Here is a 25,656-nt window from a genome sequence, read left to right on the forward strand (position 1 = left end):
AAAATGTTCGAAACGTTCGTTTCAGCGTTCCTCAGAGGTAAATCATAATGCATAACCTTGCTTGGATGTTCCTAAATAATATTCAGAGATTGCATTTGCTTTCAAATTTTGCAGAAAAAACTCTTTTCGACACTTTTATTCTATTTGTTCACTTATCATTTCTATTACATGTTCTTAAAATCGTAAAGGTTTCCTTTCTGATTTTTTTTTTCATTACTAATATGAAATTGGTGACGCCATTTCACCATTTCAGAAAAACTGGGCGGGGGGGGGGGTAGCAAAACCCTTCTTGGTGATGGCTCTGGTCCCTCCCCCCCCCAAAAAAAATGTTTGGTTATGCTACGCCTCTGACTGGTACTGATTTTCGCAGGCCGCCGAGTGGAGTCCACTTTCCCGCATTTCGGCAATCAAGAGTGTTTAAACAATGAAAAAAAAGGTGAAGGTGAATTCAAGTGCACTGACCACTCCGTCTGCTCGCTGGTTTTGTTGCTCATTGGGTAGAAATTCCGAAATTCCCAAAAAAGGCAGATCACATTTTTGAAATCAGGTTTGAGGTAAACAATGTACGGCAAAAAGCAGCAGTGCAAGAATTTTCCGGGGGAGCTAAGCCGGTCTGAAATATTCCAGGGGAAGCTCAAGCTCCCTCAGCTCCCTCCGTTCCGACGCCTATGTAGATATGCTTACGTATACGCTACAAATTATCATCCAACCTCTTCGCAGCACTATTTATGGAGACTTTTATTGCAATTACAGCGTGCAGCGCCACCTGTTGGAACTTTTTAAAACTAATTTACAAGTTCCTGTATATGATTTTTATGGGTTTCACAATAAACATACCGTTTATTTTATTCCAATATCGTCCTTTGGTTTCGAGATATTTAATTTTGAAACCAGGGAGTGCTTTGCAGGACACCCTGTAGATAGTTGCCTGCTTTTTTGTATGCGAAATTTGATACTTCCAATGCGTCCACTTATTGCAAATCGACTCTTTATCTCTCAATCACATACTGATTGCCAGTTACTTATTTCATCCTCAAAAATTACTTTTCCCTAATAGAACCATGATTTGTTGATATCCATTCATGATGACAAACTAGAGGTGGAACATTAAAATGTAAAAAAATATTCTTGTAGTCCCACAAGTTTGTTTATATTTCACCCATTTTTGACTGAATGCATCCAATCAATGACAATCATTTTTAAGAAACTAACGAATAAAAGTTCAAACTTACTTTATCTGCAGCTGAAACTCGGCATTTTTTGTCTACTAGCAGCTGTACAATTTCAGCATTTCGATTTCGAGTGGCCTTCAAAAGAGGTGTATCTCCATCCTGTTGGGAAAATGTAGGAGACAATAAATGCCTGCCACCATTTTTTAATCACTTTACTACTTAGTTAATGAATTCAATAATTTTGTAATGAACAGTTCAGTAAAAGTAATTTTGATTCCACATTAGATTGTCCCCCCCCCCCAAAAAAAAAATTCTTTCTAAAATTAATATGCATACCAGCTAAAGTTGTGCCAAATAACATTTTAAAGGTGTGGTATAAATTTTAACCAAATATTTTAAGATTAACAGATCTCTCATGAACACCAAAAATAATTTTTTTCGCCCCTTTTTTGACACAAAATGTGTATGACGCAATAAATATTAAACGGGAAAATATTTTTGTTGTTCATTAATTTGTACATCTAAAGCACAATAAAGTTTAAAACATGAATGTTTTTCACATTAAAAGCAATCAGTTCTCGTTTTCTTTAGTATTTTTAGAACTCTGAACCTCTTAATTTTAACCACCATCGTATGTAACAGAACATTGTCATTTTGTTCTTGACTTACTGTAGCTCTAAAGTTAAAATTTTATGTTAGCGTTTTGTACACAAACTAAAGCTTACATTCTTTTAATTTTATAAGTATTATTTTTTATAGTTAAGTTTCATTTTAACTTATAGTTAAGTTTTAAAATTAAGAATGAGTTTCAAAGGAATCTCCTTTTTTCGGATGTAGGCATTACATACTTTAAATCCTGACTACTAATGTGTGAACTATTCTATCCATCATCCGGACCAAAAATTTATATTTTTGCTCGATTAAAAGAATTTTTCCCTTTTATAAGCCAAGAAAAATATGAATTAATTTATAAACACACTCCTGGTTATGTTTTAATAGAAAACAAAAAGCAGTGGTTTTCATTTAGCCTATATTAGATAGCCTAGGAAGTAATTCATGAATGTTTTTGAAGTTTTTATTGTTGCGATAGTAAGACATTTGAACCCAGGAATAACAGTATATATCCTACAACTAAATTCACCAATGCTTTGAAGCAATAACATATCTTTTAGTTTCGAAAAAATGCCCTTTTTTAATCCTGGGGGAAGCTCTGCTCAATATGAGCATAGAAAAATGTTGCTAGAATAATAGTAGAATAATAGTCAGGGGAACAACCAGAGGGTATTTTGTAGGTTAAAGACCAGACAACTTTTGCCCTTGAGCCGCATTCGCATAATAATTATTAACAATCTATTATAATAAAATAAAAATATAGCAGACTAATATAGATTGCACATTTACACAGGAACATAGATATAGGGATTATTTAAGAGCTAAGCCCTTAGGAAGGGGGAGGGGGAAGGTCACTATAAATTACCGCCCTGTGTGACACTGGTACTAGGAAGGCCACATGATAGTATTTTCTAAAAAAGTCACCAAAAGTCATTGTGACCTCCCAAAAAAAATTTTTTTTTGGGGGGGGGGGGACATTTTGATTAATTGATTCAAAAAATAGAAAGCTGCATTGTAATTTTTTTTTGAATTTTCTTTTTTAGAATTGTTTTCAATGATGCTCAATGTTCCTTCTCAAGCTTTTTTTAAAGTTTTTTTTTTCATTTTTTAAAGCATTTTTCAAATTCTAAAATCAGAAAAGAAAAAAAAAAACTCTTAATTTTTTTTTAAAAATCAGTTGAAATGCCGCCCCCTTGGCTGCTGTGCCTCTGGCGAGAGCCACTCCTGTCAACCCCTAGTTACGCTACTGATTTTACTTATTATTTTTTATTTTTACTAATTTAGATTTTCAAAAGTTGGCCACTCTGATTATTTATATCATCTGAGTTGAAGTAAATAAATAAATAAAAAAAAAAATAAAAAAAAAAAAAACAAGCTACTGAAACCAAAATTACAAATTCTTAAATTAAACAGAAAAATTATAATAGTTAAAAGATTCTGTTGCACATTCAAGAGATTGGCAGCGGTAAGCAGTATGGATTGACAGTAAGTTCCATGCTTCCATAATAGATGTCAATTCTGAAGTCTAATACAAAATACAAATAAACATTTGCTGTAGAAGAAAAAAAATGTACAAACAGTTGAAAAACGTACAAACCTTTGTAGCAATTTCACAATTTGGATTAGCACTGAGGATTAGGCGAACTATATCAACACAGCTTTTTTCAACTGCCCAGTACAATGCAGTTTTTCCATCCTTTTAAGGGGGAAAAATAATGTATATAAAATTAATTTTTCATTTTACTATACAGCACAATCAGAGAACTCAAAATAATTTATAAATAACTTTATAAGTATGACTTTAAATATTTGGTGCAGTTTTATGGCAGATGAACAAAAAAAGTCTCAACTACATTAACATGTTTTTCAATTAAACATGATGTCTTTGTAACACATTTTCAGTGCACTTTACAATGCTTTTATCTTACACAATCACAAAAAAAATTTAGGAATTTACATTATTTAGGTTATTAAAAAAAAACTTAAATTGGAGATAAAGGGAGAGGTAAAATCTTTGTTGAGAATTCCAAATGAAATTATGAATTCTTAATGTTTATTTTAATATACAGTAGTGTCTTAAAAATCCGAGTCTCGAAAGTTCGCAGTTCTACTTAATCCGAGGTGCTTCATTCATATTTTAAATTTAATTTTTAGTCGCTCAAAAATTATTTTCATTAAAATCTGAAAATATAAATTTTGCTTCTGTAAAACTAATTAACTTCCAACAGGGAATAAGGAAAACACTTTGAGAAGTTTGTTACAATCACTCCCAAAGAGACACAAAATATTCGACTAAAAGATATTTATTACGACTACAAGATATGTATTCAAAACGGCCTTGGAGATAATGACTTGATTCACAAAATTGACATTGATTTTCAACAAAAAACGTGTTAGCATCCCTTTTGGAGTATCTAGTTGCAATAAAAAAGTAGGTGCACAACTTGACGCCACGAGTTTCAAAAAATTTTTTTTCACAACTAACCGTTTTTGTGTTATGCAAGATACATCTTGTACATTACATCTCGTACATATGCACTCTGACAGATACAGAAAACTCATCGAAATGGTATCGGGTGAAGTCAAAATGCATGTTTTTGTTGCTTAAAATTGCGCACATTAATACGCACTGATATCGTGAAAAACTGAAATCATAATTCGTTTAGACACAATTAAAGCGTTAATTTATGTTGAAATTTGAGCAAGAAATTTTGCGTGAAGAAAATACTTCTTTTTCTTTGCACAAGGAAGTAAAACATGTCTCTCCTATGTCATCTTAATAGTGTCAATTTTCAATCTGGAAGAATTTTCCGGATAATCCGAGTTTTCAGTAATCCGAGATGACATGAGTCCCAATTAACTCGGATTTCCGAGACTATACTGGAATATTATTTCATAATTTTTGGCTTTCGTAAAATCCCAGCTTTTCTTATATCTTGCAAAGTCACAAATGCTAATTCACTAATTGTGACGTATTTCAAGATCTTAGACATGTGTTTGCCTCACGTCATGTTCCTTTTTCAATCGATTGGCCGCCATTCTAACATCGGGAAATGCGCATCCTAAATGCGTGTCTTGAAATCCATGCAAATGACTCTGACTGGCTATATGTAATTTTTTCAATCGATCATATGCCATCTCTCTCTGTTGAAGGTACCGTATTTTTAGTTGTTTTTTCAGTTGAGTCGGTTGTTTGCCGTTATGCTCTCGAATAAGCATAAAAATGTCAACTTTAATAGCTAGCCTAATTTTAACTTAATTGAACTTCAACCAGTTAAATGATTCTTTATTGGGTCATATTACAGATTGAGTATTAAAGGTTATGCAAGTTTACTAGATTAGAAATGCTTCAAGAGAGATTGTTCTTCAATTCATATTTTTCATGTATCAATAGCTTGCCAAGGAAATCATTTGTTTATTATCCCATGGAGAAAAATAAAGCAAGATAATTTCAAATACAAGTATTCTTTCCTGCACCTGACTCATATTATACTCTGTGACTTAAAGGGCACCATTTTAATTAGATCTTGGTGGGATAAGTTTACTTGATTTAATCCCCCCATCGAGTTAAAAATTATAACCTACAAGAAGTTACATGAAATTTTTGCAAAAGAAATTAAAGCACTTTATACCTGGAGCCCATATGCAAAATTTTAAGGGGGGAGGAGGCCTCAGATATTTTCCCTTTCTGCAGGAAATTTTCCCCATGAAAACCGATCTCAGCACAGATTAGAGTTATTAAAATTTGACATTTTCAAAGACTTATTCATTAATGACTGGAGAAGAAATGTTCTTACTTTTTTCAAAGAAAAAACTACTAAAAACAAGGAAGTTTTAATTTCTAGGGGGGGGGGAGTAGGGCTTGAGCCCCCACTTGTCCTCTCCCCCATTTGGGCACCTTTGCTTTATACAAACATTTGACCAAAGGCTTTTAAATGACATCAAAAACCAAAACACATTTTACTTAAAAATAAACTTTGCACCAAATGTATTATCTACCTCAATTTGTTTCTATTATTTATCCAATTTTTCATACACGTATCACTTCAAATTTTTGTCAAAATATTCAATCGGAGTTAGATGATAAACATCTTACTTACTGCTCCTGCCAAATCAATGTCAGCATATTTTCTGATTAAAGCATCTACAATGGAAAAATGTCCAGTTTTTGCAGCATGGATTAAATTTGTATCGCCGTTTCTATCAGGCAGATTGATATATGCCCCAGCATTCATCAAAGCTTTAGCAATTTCGGTATAGCCTTCTTTGCAAGCAATACTCAACGCAGTGCAGCCATCCTGCAATAGATTGAACATACTTAAAAAATATATAAAAATTTTAATAGGTAAGCAATTATAGTTATTGAAATTGAAAGAAACTAAAAAAGAGGGAAAAAAGACAAGTATAGGATATGTAAGAATTTTAAAACTTTTGATACATCATTATTCATTATAACTTTACAGTTTGCAATTTTAAGGCAAAAAAAAAAAAAAAAAAAACTTAATTTATTTAATGAATTTTAATTCACACTAAATTCAACCAGAACAGAGACTCAACAAATAATAGTTAATTCAATTAATCTTAATGAAGATCAAACTAGAAACACACACATTGGAATAAAAAAAATACAGGAAAAAACATACATACATAAGCCAAACAATAATGATGAACTCTTAAGCACATAATTGTTCTTAAGTAAAATATATTACAAACAATGGGGTTGTTTCCAAAATTTTTAAAGTATTTTTTCTGAAAGAGCATGCTTAAGAACATAGGACCTGATAATTTTTTTAAATAATTTGTTGAAGTTTAATATTTTAAAAAAATTACTTAAATCGGTGCGCTTTCATTGTTTACGCTTCTGCCAATCATCACAAATGATAAAATGCCATTCAGTGTTGCCATTCACAGAGCAAAATATTTAATTTGCATCTTTACTCACGTGTATTGGCAACGATATGGCTGATAGCAAGTGTAGAGCACAATTTTAATTTGCTTCTTGATTATTATAACGTGGAAACACGGTAGAAAGATGCACCAAAGAGCATCATTTGTGACGTCATCAAGACTACCATTTGTTTGAAAAATCGGATATTTAAAAAAATTATATTAAAAAATAACTGTTGGGGAAATAAAAGTATTTTCTGGGTTCGTGTTATTATTATTATTTTTTTGCTTAGTCTATCAATTTCAGTGACAAAAGGACTACTTTTGACTGAAGGGAACAACCCCAATATTACTTTAATTAGTAAGAATTAAAACACTAATTTTGAGTAAAAGAAAATGAATAAAAAGGGCTAACTAATGGTCCCAATGTGTTTTAGATATCAGGTAATTAACATTTTACTGAAGAAGGTTAGCAACTCCTGCAATAATTTTCAATAGATAAAATACTACACTTAAAGCAATGTAAACTACATTTTATAGGCTTCCTAAAGAAATACTTAATTTCTTTATAACATAAGTTTGAAGGCAAAGAAAGTATGAACAAATGTTAAGTTAGTATTTTGTGTGCAATAAACAGTTTTTTTTAAAATCATTTATTAGCAAGAAATATTTATAAATAAATGAAGTCTTAAAATATGTATCATTCATCTCACTTAGAGAGTATGTTGGAAAATTAAGTACAATTTAGAATTTTAAAAAAATTACAACATTTTGTACAAAATACGTTACCATGTCTACAGCATTGACATTAGGCTTTCTCTCCAACAGCATGTTTACAATGCTGGCATAATTGCCTTTTGTCGCTACAAGCAGAGGAGTCCAGGAGAACTGAGGAAAAAGTGAGAATAAATACCGGATGATCCAAACGTCAGGACCAACTTTAAAAATGAATAATTTGGAAACAAATAAAGATAAAAAGATGCAGTTTGACTAAACGGATGGAAAAGAAGCCGGGTTTTGTCTGGCAAAAAAAAAAAAAAAAAAGATTGGCGACCAACAGATGGCGCTGTTAGATTTCTGATCTAGGATCATGCAAAGCAATAAAATGATATAAAACGGAGCAACAGCAGCAGGTAATGGTAGTCGAAGTTCATATACATCAAAATGCTGTCCATAGTTGAAAAAGCCTGTCTAGTTAAACCGTATTATAAGAATTAAGGAGAAATAAAAAGCTACAGCGTCATCTGTTGATCAAAAACAGAACTATTTTTAGTTCATTGCCACTCAAAACCCAGTTTCGTTTCAATTCGTTCAGTGCAAACCACTTCTTTTTATCTTCATTTCTTTTCGAATTATTCAATTTTAAAGTTGGTTCTGACTTTTGGATCACCCTGTAATTACACGAACATGATTGCAGAACAACAGCCTAATAAATGTAAAGCAATGGATGTATACATTAATGAAAAATTCAAGATAGTCAGTTTTATGAGTGAAACTCTTCCATAGCTATTTTATACAGAAAAATAAGGGGGGGGGGAATTACCCATATTATTCAATGTTTATATAATCATCGTTATTGGGTAAATTTTTTCTTCCATCTGTTAAAATGAAACCTCTCTGAGCGGCCACCCCTTTGTTCCGTAAAATTTTGCCCGTTAAGAAGGGGTGGCCACATTAAAGGGTTTTTGTTGCAATTGCAATATAATTTTTATAGTACATAATATAAGCAAGTCTGAGATATAAAAAGAAGCTTAAGACAAGAGGGAAATAGTATAATATTTATTTTTTCAAACATTTTTCGAAGAAAGGATACAATTTGGGACTTAAGTTTCTACTCTTCTCAAACAATTGTTTTCAAATTTGTTTTTCAATTCAAAATGTATACCCCTAGCAGTGGCGCCGACTCCATGGGGCCTGAGGGGGCTCAAGCCCCCTCAAAAATATTTTTGAGGGGGCAGAGCCCCCCCAATAAATCAAGAAAATTATTAGTTATATTATGCTTTCTAAACTCATAAATTTAACTTTTATTTTCTTTCTTTGAAGATAGCTTTTCTTGTAAAATACATTCAGTAACAAGTTAAAACAAATAATTATTGCGGTAGTAAGCAGGTTAACTGAAAATGAGTGGTGTGAATAATGATAGTGTTACGGTGCTGCAAGCACACTTAGAATTTGTCCCAGTGCGCGAACTTACGGGTCAAGTCAGTTGCTGGTGGGCAGCGATGCGACGCGCTCATCTAAATGTTGCTGATCTGGAAAAAATATACGAGGGTTTGATTTGTATATTAAATGAGAGGCGTGATAGTTTTGAATACTTTTGGGTATTGTGTTTAAAAGAAAAACCTTCAAAAAATGAACAAATTCAACATCCTTCGTTTTCTCAGAATCGACGTATACCAAAGAAGTATGAAAACAACGAAGCCAGCTCACCGCACACTTTCAAAATCCCACAGGGGCCGTGGTAGCCCGATCGGTAGAGTGTCGGATTCGGGGCCGGAGAGTCCTGAGTTCGAACCTCGATGGTCGAAGATCCACCGTCGTCATTAAAGGGGACTGGGCGACGTTAAATATGCTCGTGGTCTCAATGTCCTCCAAGTGAAACAATACCTCTGGGGGTGCACCAGGTAGCTATTAGCTCCTGGACTAGTTCTAAATTCTCATTAACTGTTCAATCCGGTGATGGTGCTGCCATCTATCGGCATATAAAATAATGGAGGCAAGGCACTTAGTATGCAGTCCTCGACATAAATACAGTTGTAGTCAGTTGTGACTCTGAATAGGAATAGGAAATCCCAAAGCACTACAAGACAATACATTGATGAGGTTTGCGAAATGGCGCAATCTTGCATTATTGGGCGGTTTACATCAACTGAACTCCCACAGGTTATTGCAGTTGAACAAGAGTGCTTGCTTTTGTTAAACAGAGGTGAAACAAATTTTGAAAAATCAACTGCTTTTCAAGAATGACCTAGACATTGAGAGACTTGCGTTTACATATGAGTATGTTAGCCGATATCACTAATGAAAAAAAAAACTGGTCTTAAAAAACATGTGTAAATTAAATTACCTTTTTACAAAACATACTGTGCATGTTTGTATTTATTTTTTCCTTTTTTCAAAGCCAAAAAATGTTTCAGGCTTGTCGAGTTTTCGGGGTTCTAATGTTCATTATATAATTTTGAAATGCTTTAAAACTCACTATTTTTCATCTCAATTTTAGAAAATTTCCCGCTGCGAGACCCTCCGGTATGCCCCCCCCCCCCCGCCCCCCCACACACAATATATTTTTTTTAGTCCGCGTCTCTGGGAGTGCCCTTCTATGCAAGTCAAGTGCCCTACCTTTTTCAATGCCTAGCTACGGCACTGCACGACTCCCCGTAAAAATGAACAAAAAAATGTCTCTTACTAAGACAAGTGACATGATCTAAATGAAACAGAAAATTTGTATACCAATTTTTAGATTGTTTTACTTGGAAAACGCCATATCACATTTGTTTGTTTAAATTATACACACCAGAAAATATGTAAATTGGCATTTTCAAGGAACAAAAATCTGACCTTTATTGTGGGGGGGGGGGACCTCCGTGGAAGTACATAACCCCCTAAGCCCCCGGTGATGTCTAGCCCCCTCAATAATTTTTGCAAGTCGGCGCCCCTGACCCCTAGCCAATTTATTTGTCATTGCATCTGGATTTTTGATAACTTGATCTTTTATCCCCAAAATCACTTAGTTGAAAGTTGAGTTTGTTGACGATTACAAAATGTTTTAGTAAATTGATCATCAAATGCAAATTTAGTGCCCGAGAAGCATAAAAATGTTTTTGTTCAAAAAACGTTAATGATGCACACATCGAACTGACAAGTTAATTTAAATCAATCCCAAATTAATACTAGATTTCATTTTGAATAAAACAGTTATTTTTGCTAACTTGTAAACCAAAAGACGTTTCTCTCAGTCTGCACTGTAATTATCAAAGCACTCCATTTTTGTTCCGTGCTGATAAGAATTTGAAATCATACTCTATTAATTCTCTAACAGATTTCCGTGCTCATATTGCTCAGAATTTCAATACGTTGCTTGAGATCCATAAAAATGATCGTCGACGATGTTGTTTGCGCTTCAGATTACAATAATATGTCCATCCCTTGATCCAGCACCCCTAGAGAGGTATTGATTAGGAGGAATTGGAACTTGGAAGAGTTTGTGAAAATAAACATTCTGACATGTAACAAAGACTTAGGTGAAGTATGACACTTTGTGACAAAGGGGGGGGGGGTTAGGAGGTCAAGATGTTGGAAAAGACGGGACATCATTTATAGACAGCAACTAAATTTTTAAAAAAAAAGAAAAAAAAAACGCAAATTTGTCACCAAGTTGGCAACAGAACTTGGCGATATATCATCAAGTGTTTACCAAATTATAATACCACTTGAGTTTGCATTGAAATTAACAATGATTTTCCCCCAAAAAGGTGTAAAAAACCTTCTTTGGAACATCCGAATGTAACCAAAAGGGGAGGCACACAACTAGACCCCACTAGGAGTCTATGTACCAAATTTCAACTCTCTAGGACATACCCTTTTTGAGCTATGCGAGATACATATGCACATACACACAGACGTCACAAGAAAACTCATTGTAATTAACTTGGGGATCGTCAAAATGGATATTTCGAGTGTCTATATGTTCTTAGGCATATATCCACGTGTGATCTGGTTGGAAAAAAACTCAATATTCATTCGGTGTCGACCAAAATGGGAAATTAAGGCCGATTTTTGAGTGAAATTTTTTTGAGAATACAATTCTTTCTTTTTTAATGTAAAAGGAAGTAAAAGGATAAATACTTATGCAAAAGAGTATTTAAATTTCTCCTGTGTGTGGGGAGAGGGGGGAGGGGCAGTCAAAGTAAAAAAAAAATACAAACTGCAACAGATCCGTAGTAAAGTGCTTTAATATATCAGAAGGAAGCCTCTTCCGAAGAGTACAATATTCAATGCACAGCAACTAGGTTATGATGTCACAACACAAAAATCTACTTTCAGTGTAAATAATTTTGTTCTCATGTTCATTCCCAAAATGGCAGCTGAAATATTTGTTGTTGAGATGAAGTTGCTCTATCATAACCTTGAAACAACCCCGGTAGCAGAAACTGCGAGACGCGAGACTTGCGTCGCAGATTTTTCAGCGGCCTGCACACAATTTTACACAAGAACAAAAAGAAGGAAAGAAAAAAAAAGAAATAAATAAAAGTTTTAAAAAGAAAGAAATACAACTTGGCAAACATCGTTTAGAGATCGTTTTTTGACTGGAATGGCGATGGATGCTTTCAGCTAGAAACATAGTAGCCATATTTGGTCATTCACAAGATCGAAGTAGGTAAGATGCTTAAGTGGATAAGTTTTCAAAAACGAAGCAGAATTGGATGTTTTATTTAACTGCAAATTAATGAAAATAACTTAAAATATGCAGCAAATCATTTATTTTTATTTTTTTAAGTAATTTTCTTGAGAAATGAAAAGTTTTATGTTTAAAATTTCACATTATTCTCAATGCTTTGGACGAAAAAGCGTTAAACACTTTAACTAAAGTGTAATCTCATGAGGATCTTTTTTTAAAATTATTCTTTTGCTACAAATTCAAAAATTTATATCTTAATTTTCGGTGTAGTCGCCATGTTTGGTCATTCCCAAGATGTTGGTAAGCAAGACACTTCAAGTGCCTACGTTTTCATGATCCGAATGAGATGTTTATTGCAATGCAAACTGGTTGAAAATTATGCAAAATGTGCCATTTTTTTCGGATAATTATTGTCTTGAAAATTGCAAAATTTTATCTTTAGAATATTATCTTACCTTCATTGCTTTAGAAGTTAATGTGCTAAAAACTGACTATTTCATCTAAATTGTAGTTTTTTTAAGGATTTTGAATTTATTTCTACTTTTATGTAACAAATTCAAGAATCTATTTAGAATCATGCATTTTTTGTGTAGACCCCATGTTTGGTCATTCACAAGATGGAAATAGACGAGACTATTTATTGCCTAAGTTTCCAAAAACAGAATTTGATGTTTACCTCAATACAAACTATTGAAGATTACATAAAATGTACAATAAATTATGTTTCTTTTTAAATGATTTTCATTAAAAATTTGAATTATTACCTGCACAATTGTATTTGCTTTAGAAGCTTTTCTATGAACTAAAACATTCATCTAAAATGTAATTTCCTGCCGACTTCTAATTTAGATTTATTTATTTATTCATTTTTAAGAAAAAAAATTCAAAAACCTATTTTTACCTAAATTTTCCACATTTAAATAAATATGTATTGAATAGTTGATTTACATAATGCATAGAGTTCTATTTGTTTTTATGAAAGTTGTGAAAACTGCCCCCCCCCCCTCCCACTTTTTTTTTTTTTTTTTGTACTTTAAAACTCGGCGACAGTGGTGGCCACTAAGCTTTTCAGGTCTAGCGGCCACTGGCCAGATGGAAAATTACTGAGTCTGGACCTTTACGTGTGTATTTTATGAAAACTTAAAATAAAACTGATAATAATGCTGCAGATTATTTTCAACTACCCAAAATAGTGTCGCAGGCTAGAAAGTTTCTGCTACTGGGGAAACAACTGTGGGCCCTACATTTATCCCCATACTGGATTACATAAAGTTTTATTACTTATTAAACAATCTTATCAAACTTTGTTGGTGTTAATTCATTTCCAATTTTCTGATAAGCTAAGAGGACAAAAGATTATGCCACCTTTCCAGAATGAAACCCTCAGTTCCATGGTTTCTCATATATATAGTAAGATAAACATTAAAAAGTGGGCTATGTTCATGAAAGCTTATACAATTATTAAATAGCAAAATTAAAAAAATTAAATGTATAACTAGCAATCAAATTGCAGACACATGGACTTTAACATTTTGATGAATTACACAGTATTTAAAATTGACATTTTAGTAAGTTGAAATACATAAATATTTTTTGTGCAAAGTTTGGAGAAAAAAAAGTGAGTAAAATTTATTCATAATAATGTTTCTGAGTAAAAACTTTTATACAGTATTTCAACAATAACTTAATTGTTTCAGCAGTAATTTCATTTCATAAATTACAAATGTTTAAAAATGATATTTTAGTAAAAATCAACACATGAAGGTTTGTTGTGTAAAATTTGGGGAAAATCTTTTGTGTGAGTATTAATAATGAAGGAAAAATAAAATCCAAAAAGTATTACGTTACCATGCCCGCAGTATCAACATTGGCTCCAGCTTCAAGAATAAGAGGAACAATTTCTGTGTAACCTTTTCGGCATGCCCATACCAGTGGTGAGGTGCCATGCTGCAAAGCAAAAATATTCATGTTGAATTTAATGTCAGATTATAGTAAAAAAATCCCAAAGCAATTTTTGGGGTTACAAAGTCAAAAACTATAAATACTTTTAATTGTGAAAAATTAAGATGATTTCTTGGTGATATTGATGAGAAATCACTTTTGGTTTTTGAGATGGAAATTTATATTATAGTTTCATTTTGTGTAACAAGGGATTTATTTTTCTACTTTATAATCACAAGTCCATGAGTTTTTCATACAAAAAAGCAAAAGCTTAATCATTATTGCACATTTTTTTAAAATGAATGATTACCTTGAAATTCTTTATAAAGAAAAATATTTTATTAAATTAAAATTTTGTAAAAAGTTTTAATTTCAAAATGAAGTATTGATATTTTAAACTCAAGAATTGTGATATCTTCAATGACTTTCTTTATACCTTTCGTCTTAATGATCCATTAGCTATTTTTTTAAAACTCAATTTTAGTTATTTCACATCACTTTTTAAATATTTTTTTTCACATTGCAAATAACATTTCACAGCCTCAGTTCCTTATATCTTTAATATGTAACTACAAATACAACTAATACATTGTGGCCGTCATGAAACTGTCTTCTATATCTATGATATGAATTCTCAGATCTAAGAGATAACCATTCATTAGCACCGAAAAACTAATTTGCACGAGGCACACATGTGTACCAAACTTTATCCAATTTCATGCTGTAGTTTTTGCTATAGAGTGTCTACAAAAGACCAATCACACACATGCAGCCACACAGATAGCCATTTTCAAAAAATACAAATACAAATACAAAAGTGACGACCAGCAACAGGCTCTGGGCCCAGCTAGACTGGTCCTAGTCAATTTACAATCCCCAGTGAAGATCAATGGCCCTCTTAAAACTGTCTACTCCTTTGCTCATTATCACCTCTTCCGGTAAGCTGTTCCAAGGTTCCACTACCCTGCTAAAATAATAATTTTTCCTAATATCCATGTTAGCCTGAGATTTAAATAGCTTAAAACAATGACCCCTTGTCCTGTTTTCAGAGCTAAACTTTAGCCTCGTAACATCTTTCGTTTTAATAAATTTAAACAGCTGAATCATGTCCCCTCGGTCTCTTCTTTGCTCAAGACTGTACATTTTTAGCCTTCTAAGCCTGGAATCATAATCTAAGTGGGAAAGTCCACTTATTAGCCTTGTAGCCTTGGGCCTTTGAACCCTTTCCAATACATTAATGTCTTTCTTAAGATAAGGAGACCAAAACTGAACAGCATACTCCAAATGGGGTCTTACCAAACTTCTATATAAGGGCAGAAGAACTTCTTCAGATTTATTTGAAATAGATCTATTGATAAACCCAAGCATCTTACTGGCTTTGTTGCTAGCAATGCTGCACTGTTGGCTAAACTTTAAATCCTGACTTATTAGGACCCCCAGATCAGTAACTTTGTCTGCATGACTAATGACTGAACCTTGCAAATAATAACTTGTACACTTATTTCCATGCCCTAAATGTAGCACTTGACATTTCCCAACATTAACAGCCATACCCCATTTATCAGCCCACTCCGTAATATGATCTAGATCCTCTTGCAGCTGATTTGCTTGTTCTTCATTTTCTACAGTCCCCATAACTTTGACATCATCAGCAAAACAATTCATGTTCCCAGAAATATTTTTGTGAATATCGTTCATAAAGACAATGAACAAAACAGGCCCTAACACGGATCCTTGAGGAACCCCGCTTAAGACCTAACTCCAATTAGAATAATTTCCCCTTACAACTACTCTTTGTTTCCTTCCGGTCAGCCAATTTTTTACCCAAATGAAAGTTTTCCCTCCTATTCTTATATCAGCTAATTTGCTAAGTAGAGCAACATGTGGTACCTTATCGAAAGCTTTTTGAAAATCAATGTAAACAACATCTACAGGCTTCTTATTGTCCAAAGCCATGGTAACTTTGTCATAGAAATGTAATAAATTAGTTGCACAAGATTTACCTTTCCTAAAACCGTACTGAAAACTAATCAATAGATTATTAGTCTCTAGAAAATTTACTATCTTAATTTTCATCAATGTTTCAAAAATTTTGCAAACCACCGAAGTTAGACTCACAGGTCTATAATTTCCCGCACTCCCTTTAGACCCTTTCTTGAAGAGCGGTGTAATGTTAGCCAGCTTCCAGTCCTCTGGCACTGTCCCCGAATTATAAGAAGCATTGAAAATGTTTGCGATTACATCTGCTAATTCCTCTGCACATTCAACTAAAATTTTCGGATAAATGTTATCTGGCCCCGGAGCCTTAGTCTCTTTAATTTTTTTCAAATGAAGTAAAACGTCATCCCTGGAAAATACAAAGTCCTCAAGCTGTACTATAGCTTGTGTCTTGCTGGTGTCAACTGTTGAGATACAGTTATCGTTAAAAACACTCAAAAAAAAGTTATTAAGAACATTAGCAATATCACTATCCTCCTGAATTAAAATTCCATGCTCATCAACCAGTGGCCCAATATGACTATTTCGAACTTTCCCCGAATTAGCATATGCAAAAAACCTCTTGGGATTCCTGTTTATGTTATCTGCCAGTCTTTGCTCCAACTCTCTTTTCTGAATCCGTACCAAATACTTAAATTTACGCCTTGACTTACAATATTGGAGCCTATCTGCACTGTGACCTGTTTCTCGAAACCTATGAAAAGCAGCTTGCTTGTAATTTAGAGCGTCTTTAGTTTCCCTGGAGAACCACATTGGCCAAATTTTAGTGTTGACACCCTTTCTCCTAAAAGGAAAATGATCCCTAACCGTATTCGCTAGATTTTCCTTAAACTCTGCCCACTGAAAATTCACATCGCTATTGTCCAATCCAGAAGAAAAAACTGCTTTCAAACTCTGCCGAAGTGCCACAAAGTCAGTATTTCTGAAATTGGGCACAAACCTAAAATTATCTACTTTGTGCAAATCAAATTTAATCCCAAACCTAATACTGTTGTGGTCACTATCTCCAATGTGTTCCCCTACACATAACCCCTGAACAGAGCCTTCCATGTCGCAGAAAACTAGATCTAAAATCGCGTCCTGTCGAGTACCCTGAGTTACAATTTGATCTAAGAAACAGCCACCAATTACTTTCAAAAAATCCTCTTCTATGCTATTACTATGGTAAAAATTATTCCAATCAATTCCTGGAAAATTAAAATCTCCCATTATGATGACTGACCCCTTGCTAGAAATGTCACTAATAATACTAAACATCTGTTCGTCTTGACCCTGGCTTAAGTTGGGTGGCCTATAAATATTCCCCAAACGTAGTTTTTTGCCCTTATTACTGATCAACTCCAGCCAAATCATATCAATCTCATTAGGTTTATCATTAATTACCAATTCATTGCAAATTAAAGTGTCTCTGACATAAAATAAAACCCCACCACCTCTTTTACCTACTCTATCTTGTCTAAACAAATTATACCCAGCAATAGATAATAAATCATCATCATTTTCGGTAGCCCATGTCTCGGTAACTCCGATAATATCCAACCTCTCGTCTATAATTATGCTTTTCAATTCTTCCATCTTGTTCCTAATACTACGAGCATTTGTATAAAAAAACCTTAAGTAAGCCCATCTTACTTTTATTTAATGCTGCACGATTGTTTGAATCCCAAGTGTTAAAATCTTTTCTCTTATTAGCCACCCTATTTCCGTTTCTACTAAAATCCCGATAGTTAGTACCCTTTCGAATTCTGCTCCTTAAACCATGCCCCCCATTCCAACTTAGTTTTTTGATTCTGAAGCCTCTAAAACCAAACCACTAACCATTTTGACCCCTGTAGATACAAATGTGACAACCAGCAACAGGCTCTGAGCCCAGCTAGGCTGCTCCTAATCATTTTTTTAGTCCCTAATAAAGATCAATGGCCCTCTTAAAGCTATCCACCCCCCTTGTTCATTACCACCTCTTCCGATAAGCTGTTCCAAGTGCCCACAACCCTACTAAAGTAGTAATTTTTTCTAATTTCCAGGTTAGCCTGAGATTTGAATAGCTTAAAACAATGACCCTTTGTCCTGCTTTCCTTGCAAAAATTTAATCCATCAACATCTTTCATTTTGATAAATTCAAAAAACTGAATCATATCTCCTCTGACTCTCCTTTGCTCCAGGCTATACATATTAAGCCTATTAAGTCTGGTATCATAAACTAAATTTGAAAGTTCCTTTACTAGTCTAGTTACCATTCTTTGAATCCTTTCCAATACAGAAATATCTTTCCTCAGATAAGGCGACCAAAACTGAACAGCATACTCCAAAGGAGGTCTTACTAAACATCCTATATAAAGGCAGAAGAACTTTCTTAGATTTGTTTGAAATAGTTCTATTGATAAACCCAAGCATTCTGTTGACTTTGTTACTTGCAATGTTGCACTGTTGACTAAAATTGATGTCCTGATTTATTAAGATACGCAGATCAATAACATTTCCTGCCTGATTATTGACTGAACCCTAAAACAATAACTCGTACGCTTATTTCCATGACAAAAGTTCAGCACTTGATATTTCTCTACATTAACTGCCATACCCACCTATCCGCCTACTTAGTAATATGATCAAAATCCTCTTGAAGCTGTTTCACTTGCTCTTCATTTTCTACAATCCCCATAAGTTTTACATCATCAGCAAAACAATTCTTGCTTCCAGAAATATTTTCATTGATGTCATAAAAATAATAAACAAGAGAGGTCTTTAGACTGAAACCTGAGAAACCCCCCTTAAAACATCACTCTATTTAGAATGATTTCCGCTCACAACTACTCTTTGTTTCCTTCCAGTCAGCCAATTTCTAACACAAAGTAAAGTTTTACCCCTTATTCCTATATCAGCTAGTTTGCTGAGAGTAGCAACATGCGGTACCTTATCAAAATCTTTTTGAAAATCAATATAAACAACATCCACACACTTTTTGTTTCCTAAAGCCGAGGTAACCTTGCCGTAGAAATACAACAAATTAGTAGCACATCATTTACTTTTCCTGAACCCATACTGCAAACTAGTCAACAGATTATTAGTCTCTAAGAAATTCATAATCTTAATTTTGATCAAAGTTTCGAAAATCTTACAAGCCACTGAAGTCAGAATTACAGGTCTATAATTCCCAGCCTTACTTTTAGACCCTTTCTTGAAGAGCGGTGTAATGTTAGCCAGCTTCCAGTCCTCTGGGACTGACCCTGACTTATAAGAAGCATTGAAAATATTTAAAATAACATCCACTAATTTCTCTGCACATTCAACTAAAATTTTTGGGTAAATATTATCTGATCCCGGAACTTTAGTTGCTTTAATGTTTTCAAATGAAATAGAACCTCCTCCATAGAAAACACAAAATCCTCAAGCTGCATAATAGCTTGTGTCTTGCTAGTGTCAACCGTTGAGATACAGTTATCGTTAAACACACTGAAAAAAAAAGTTATTTAGAACATTAGCAATATCCCTATCATTTTGGATTAAATTTCCATGCTCATCAACCACTGGCCCAATTGGACTATTTCGAGCTTTCCCAGAATTAGCCTAAGCAAAAAACCTTATAGGATTCCCATCAATGTTATCTGCTAGCCTTTGCTCCAATTCCCTTTTCTGAATCTGTACCAAATACTTGAAAAACTTTGCCTTGCCTTACAATACTGGGGCCTACCCGCACTCTGACCAGTTTCCTTAAACTGACGAAAAGCAGCTTACTTATAATTTAGAACTTCTTTAATGTCCCTAGAGAACCATTTTAGTTCCAACATTTTTTCTCCTAAATGGAACATAATCCTCAACCATTTTTGCTAGTTTTTCCTTAAATTCCGTCCACTGCTGATCTGGGTCGCTATTTTTCAATCCTGATGAAAAAAGCTCTTTTAAGCTCTGCCTATGTGCAACAAAATCAGTGTTTCTGAAATTGGGCACCAACCTAAAACTTTTATCTTTGTACACATCAAATTTAATCCAGAATCTAATGCTATTATGATCATTATTTCCAATACGATCCCCTACACACAACCCCTGAACAGAACTTCCTCCGTCACAGAAAACTAGATCCAAAATCGCCTCTTCTTGAGTCCTCTGAGTTACAACTTGATCTAAAAAACTGTCATCAATTACTTTTAAAAAACTGTCACCAATTACTTTCAAAAATTCCTCTTCTCTGCCATTGCTAGGATAAAAATTATTCCAATCAATACCCCGAAAATTGAAATCCCCCATTATGATGACGAATCCCTTACTAGACATACAACTAATAATATGATAAATCTGTTCATCTTGTGCCTGGTTAGAATTAGGTGGCCTATAAAGCGCCAAAGGGCAATTTTTCCCCCTTATTGCTCATCAGCCAAACCATATCAATATCAGCAGGTTAATTATTTATGACCAATTCATTGCATATGAAATTGTCTATAACATAAAACAAAACCCCACCACTCTTTTTGCCTACTCTATCGTGTCTAAACAAATTATACCCAGCAATATGTAATAAATCTACATCAAATTCGGTAGCCCATGTCTCTGTAATTCCAATAACATCCAACTTATCATCTATAATCCATCTTGTTCCTAATACTGCAAGCATTGGTATAGTAAACTTTAAGCATGCCCAAATTGTTTTTATTTAACACCCTGCAATTTCCTAAATCACAATTATTAAAATTACTACTCTTGTTGGGCACTTGATTTCCATTTCTAGCAATACCAAAAAAATTATCTGACTGTACCTCTTTCTGTCACATTCAAAAGTAAAAATTAAAAAACTTAATAACATAACTCAACTATAATGACAACTACATAAAACTAATGAGAAAACCAATCCTGCCTTGTCACTAGAGTAGACTTTGGCCCCTCTCTCCAGCAAGGCCTCCACTATTTCCAAGAATCCCCTGCCAGCTGCCCAAATAAGTGGGGTGCAGTGATTTTTATCCAGCACATTAACTACAGCTCCATGCTCTAGAAGAATTTTCACCACATAATAGTGTCCTTTGTAGCAGGCCCACATCAGTGCTGTCCACTGACCCTGGAATACGAAGAGGAGGGTGTTAGATATAGACTAAAGCGTAATTCAAACAGCGTCCGCACATCACGTTCACCACGTTAAGCGGACAGAGTAACGTTTTCCGAAAAGGGAGACGAATTCATACTTTGCGAACGCGAAAAAGGCACATGTCAGTCTCTCACCCAATAGAGAGAGCGCGCTCATCTCGTGGAGACCAATGAAATGTGATGCTCAACTGAGCCGTCAGATATCTGGCTCCTCGTCCCGTCGACAGGTCCCGTACAATACGGCTTGCTGTCATGGCAACACTGGCCAAAAACTGGTTTAAGGGAGAAAAGCATACGTCGGTGACGGATGTGCGGACGCAGTGTAAATGTTGCATAAAAGTTTGCTACGAACATTTTATATTGATACTTTTAACAATTTCTTGTGAAAAGACGACTAACTCTGTGAAACTTGAGAGTTTATCTCATTTGAAAAAAGTGGCTCAAAGAAGTAATATAAACTCTAACTTAAGGAAGTATAACAGAGAACCTATTTATTTTGATACATGTACAAAGAAAATAAAACATAAATAGTTAAAATAATAAATATTTTAATGAATGCAATAAAAATTGAATGAATGAAATAGGGATAATTAAAAAATTTTTAAATAAACAGAAAAAGTTCAATTTTTAATTTGATTAAATTAACAGCATTTTTCAATAAACTTGATCTTCCTATGTAGGAAAGTCAAAACCAAAAAGATTAAATACTTAGCATTATTTTGGAGTAGTACTGACTAAACCTAGATGCATTTGAGGTTTGGAGGCAATTGAAGCATAGAAGTAAATATTATTTGATTATGTTGCTTGAAATCAAATAACATTTACTTGGATGCTTCAAAGCTCACATACAATTAATATTATAGACTATGCTAATAGAAAAGAAGTCATTTTTTGGGAGCAGGAAACAGTTTTAGAAAGTAAAACAAAGAGAATTTAAGAGGAACAAATAAACAAACCATATCTCTATGTTCAATATCTGCTCCATGATCTAACAGCTTTACCACAATCTCTTTAAAACCAAATTTTGCAGCATTTGTCAATGCCGACCAATTGTCCTGAAAAGTAAATAAGACTAGTTTTAAAACAGTCTTTTCTGATTGTTATTCAATACTAAATATGAAGAAATAACCATAAAAGTTATAACTTTTAAATTAGTACTTTTCATACATAAATATATTTTGTGAGGAAAAAATCTTTCTTGGCTGAGACTTGTTGTTAATTAATACAAATACAAAAGTGACGACCAGCAACAGGTTCTGGGCACAGCTAGACAGGTCCTAGTCAATTTACAATACCCAGTGAAGATCAATGGCCCTCTTAAAACTATCTACTCCCTTGCTCATTAACACCTCTTCCGGTAAGCTGTTCCAAGGTTCCACTACCCTGCTAATAATAATAATTTTTCCTAATATCCATGTTAGCCTAAGATTTAAATAACTTAAAACAATGACCCCTTGTCCTGTTTTCAGTGCTTAACTTCAGCCCCCGTAACATCTTTCATTTTAATAAATTTAAACAACTGAATCACGTGCCCTCGGTCTCTTCTTTGCTCAAGACTGTACATTTTTAGCCTTCTAAGCCTGGAATCATAGTCTAAATGAGAAAGTCCATTTATTAGCTTTGTAGCCCGCCTTTGAACCCTTTGGCAGGATTAGTTTTTTTAAGGCATTTATGGCAGGATAATGATGAAAATGTTACACACAGAAAGTACAAGGCAGAAAAAAAACAAAACATTACCGCATCTTCAGCATTAACATCTGCTCCATGTGCAAGTAATTCATTGACAATTGCAATCTGTCCTTGTTGAGCAGCTATCATCAAAAGAGTTTGGCCAAACTATGAAACAAAATATGAATTAAACTCAACAATTTTTAATTTATCATAATTTTATAAATTTTTTCAAGAATTTTAGGAAAGCATACAACCCAAACAAAATGTATTTTTTTCTGACAGATAATGTTTGCATAATGTTACACTTTTCACTCCAGGGTTCCCCTTACCTACCACCGTTTGTGGTTTAGCCAGTTGGATAGGACCCTGAAGACAGCTCTGAGTTTTACATCTAGACCAGGAGCCGAGCAATTCCTAGTCCAGCACCCCCAGAAGTATCGTTTCCCATGCAGGGCTTTGTAACTACAAGCATATTTAAAGTCCCCCAGTCACCATTAATGAAGATGGTGGATCTTTGACCAGCTAGGATTAAATCCAGGACTTTCCGATCACAAGCCCGTTGCCCTACCAATAAAGGCCACAGCGGCCTGCCATAACAAACAGGGTCCAATTTTAAATTTGAGAATAAGATTTTATAACACCGACCTATAAAAAGCTATTCTATGTAAACTGCACACCTTTTTAGAAGTAAACAAAAAGTTCTGCAGTTAAAAAAAACAGCCTCTATCCAACTCTGAAAGCATAAACATTTTCTTGCAAATGTAGTTTTGAAGCAATTTTTCAATTTTCTATCTTAATTCATAGCTTTTAAATGTAAACTAGTGTTGACAGTGAAAATGTGCCACATTGTTTTTAAAAATGCAGCTACTATGCAAACCATAAAACTAGCCTAAGTGCAAGGGCGGATACAAGGGAGGGGTGATGGGGGCGATCGCCCCCTCCTGTCCCCCAAGAGACACAGAAACTTTTTTGAAGTATATTTTCAATATTAAAGTTCTAAAAACGCAATTTTACATAATATTTGGCGGTGTTAGAAGAAAGGGAGCTCTTCCCGGGATTTTTCCGGAATTGAAGTCTTGAAAACGAAATCGTAGTCCTTCTCTTATTACTTTGGGGATAGTCATCAGAACATTCTATATGATTTTTTGTTCCAAACTCTCGATTTCAGACGATCTTAGATGATATTAGGGACATGTTCAAAGGATCACCCTGGATATTTTTTGAAAGAAACACAGCTATAGAACACTTTTGATTGCATAAAGGTAAGCGACGGGGTTCAGTACACTCCGAAAGTTTTTAGAAATTGAAGTTCCAAAGAGTAAAAAACAACCGCCCCCACCTTGAACATTTTCTGGATCCGCCGTTGCATAAGTACAGGATAATGCACTTTCTTTTCATAATGAAACATATTTGTGAAGATAATTAAATTGTACATTTTAAGCTTTAATATTGCCAGTTAAAATTTATTTTAATGTGCAAATATATTGATGTGTTTTGCACACTATTTTCTAAATTTGAAATAATCTATATCCCGCACAACTTTTGGTCCCAAGATGTGTGTTACAATGAGCTTCTACTGTACTATAAGTAAGGGTTCACTGAGGGAGTAAACTACTTAAGCAAGTGCTAGATAACAAAAAATAACTGTTTTGACTAGCAAATTAAAGCCACATTTTTGTTTAATTTCTTACATGGGGGGGGGGGGGTTCAAATAGTAAATCAGGCTCTAAGTACAAATATATAATTCACATCAATAGATTGCTAAGTAACATTGTATAGAACTTATAAATTATATGGCATCATTACATGAATCAATAATAGTTTTTTAGTTCACTGGAAAAAAATCTAAATTTCTCTATACTTATCGTTGCAGTGCAGTGAGCAACTTTGAACAGCTATCAATTGTTAAGATTAGTGTTTTAGAACACAAATTAAACTAAGTATTTCCTTTTTTGCATGCTTCAACCTTTTTTTTTTTTTTTTGTTTTCTAAAAAAAAACACACAATTTCCTTACATACATAAGGATATTGAATGGCCAACTAGACTGTTTGAATTTTAAGCTAAAGTGGTTTTTGTTACGTTGCTTGAAAGTTCAAGTTTTTAATGCTCCTCATATTTTAAGTGTAGAAAAGTCAAATTCAGAAAGAAATTGAATAAATTTAGAAGAACATTTATTTTTGAATCATAACAGCCATCTATATAGCTATTTTAATCTTTACCTAGCTAGTTCTTGTTTCATTAAATTCCAGTTTTTTCACACTTGCACAAACTAAAGTATATGGGCAGTTCTCAAAAGGTGGGAACAAACACAGACCTCAACTTTGAAGCTTCAACACCAAATAACTTTCATTTTAATTAACTCAGAAATTTTTGAGTTAAAATATAATACTGTATAGAGACAAGAATTGACATAAATTATAGAAAAAATGCTCTTCAAATGCCCTTAAAAAAATATTTTCTGTGCTAAAAGGCACAATTTTGGACATACCAAAACGTTAACTGAGCAAATGTACCATTAAAAAAAATTTTTTTTAAATTATTTCCATACGTTTCAAAAAAAAATTAAAGGTATGAATCTTACACTGAATAACTTTTTGTTAATATTTTACACAGATAACAAAAATAAAGATAGATTATTTACTTTGTAAACGATTTAAAAAAAACGTAACTTTGAAATTTGATGTATGTCCAAAAGTTGCGATCTTTAAAATGCTATTATTTGAGAACTAAGTATATGATGTTTTTGTTTTAAAGGTATTTATCGATCCTCAGAATCAATTTTTAATTGTTTAAAAGTGTTTTCATAAGCTTTTATGCAGTATCTTAGAAGAAAAATGATTTTTCTTAAACATACATGTGAGATGTCCAAATGGCGTTACGATCTTGATGCCGATAATTCTGTCCGT

General features: G+C 33.7%; 1 protein-coding gene across 1 annotated transcript in view; it reads right to left on the reverse strand.

Annotated features, from left to right (window-relative positions):
• LOC129225206 (kinase D-interacting substrate of 220 kDa B-like) overlaps nt 1-25,656 on the reverse strand; it is an 87,907-nt gene that overhangs the window by 61,085 nt on the left and 1,166 nt on the right. The window contains exons 2-9 of the mRNA XM_054859773.1: nt 22,816-22,914; nt 22,035-22,133; nt 20,855-21,052; nt 13,918-14,016; nt 7,461-7,559; nt 5,885-6,082; nt 3,382-3,480; nt 1,233-1,331 (exon numbers count right to left, since the gene is read on the reverse strand). Of these exons, the coding sequence (XP_054715748.1) occupies nt 1,233-1,331; nt 3,382-3,480; nt 5,885-6,082; nt 7,461-7,559; nt 13,918-14,016; nt 20,855-21,052; nt 22,035-22,133; nt 22,816-22,914 (990 nt within the window). The remainder of the gene's footprint in view (nt 1-1,232; nt 1,332-3,381; nt 3,481-5,884; nt 6,083-7,460; nt 7,560-13,917; nt 14,017-20,854; nt 21,053-22,034; nt 22,134-22,815; nt 22,915-25,656) is intronic.

Source organism: Uloborus diversus, chromosome 6 (genome assembly GCF_026930045.1).
Source record: "Uloborus diversus isolate 005 chromosome 6, Udiv.v.3.1, whole genome shotgun sequence".
Taxonomy (NCBI): Eukaryota; Metazoa; Arthropoda; class Arachnida; order Araneae; family Uloboridae; genus Uloborus; species Uloborus diversus.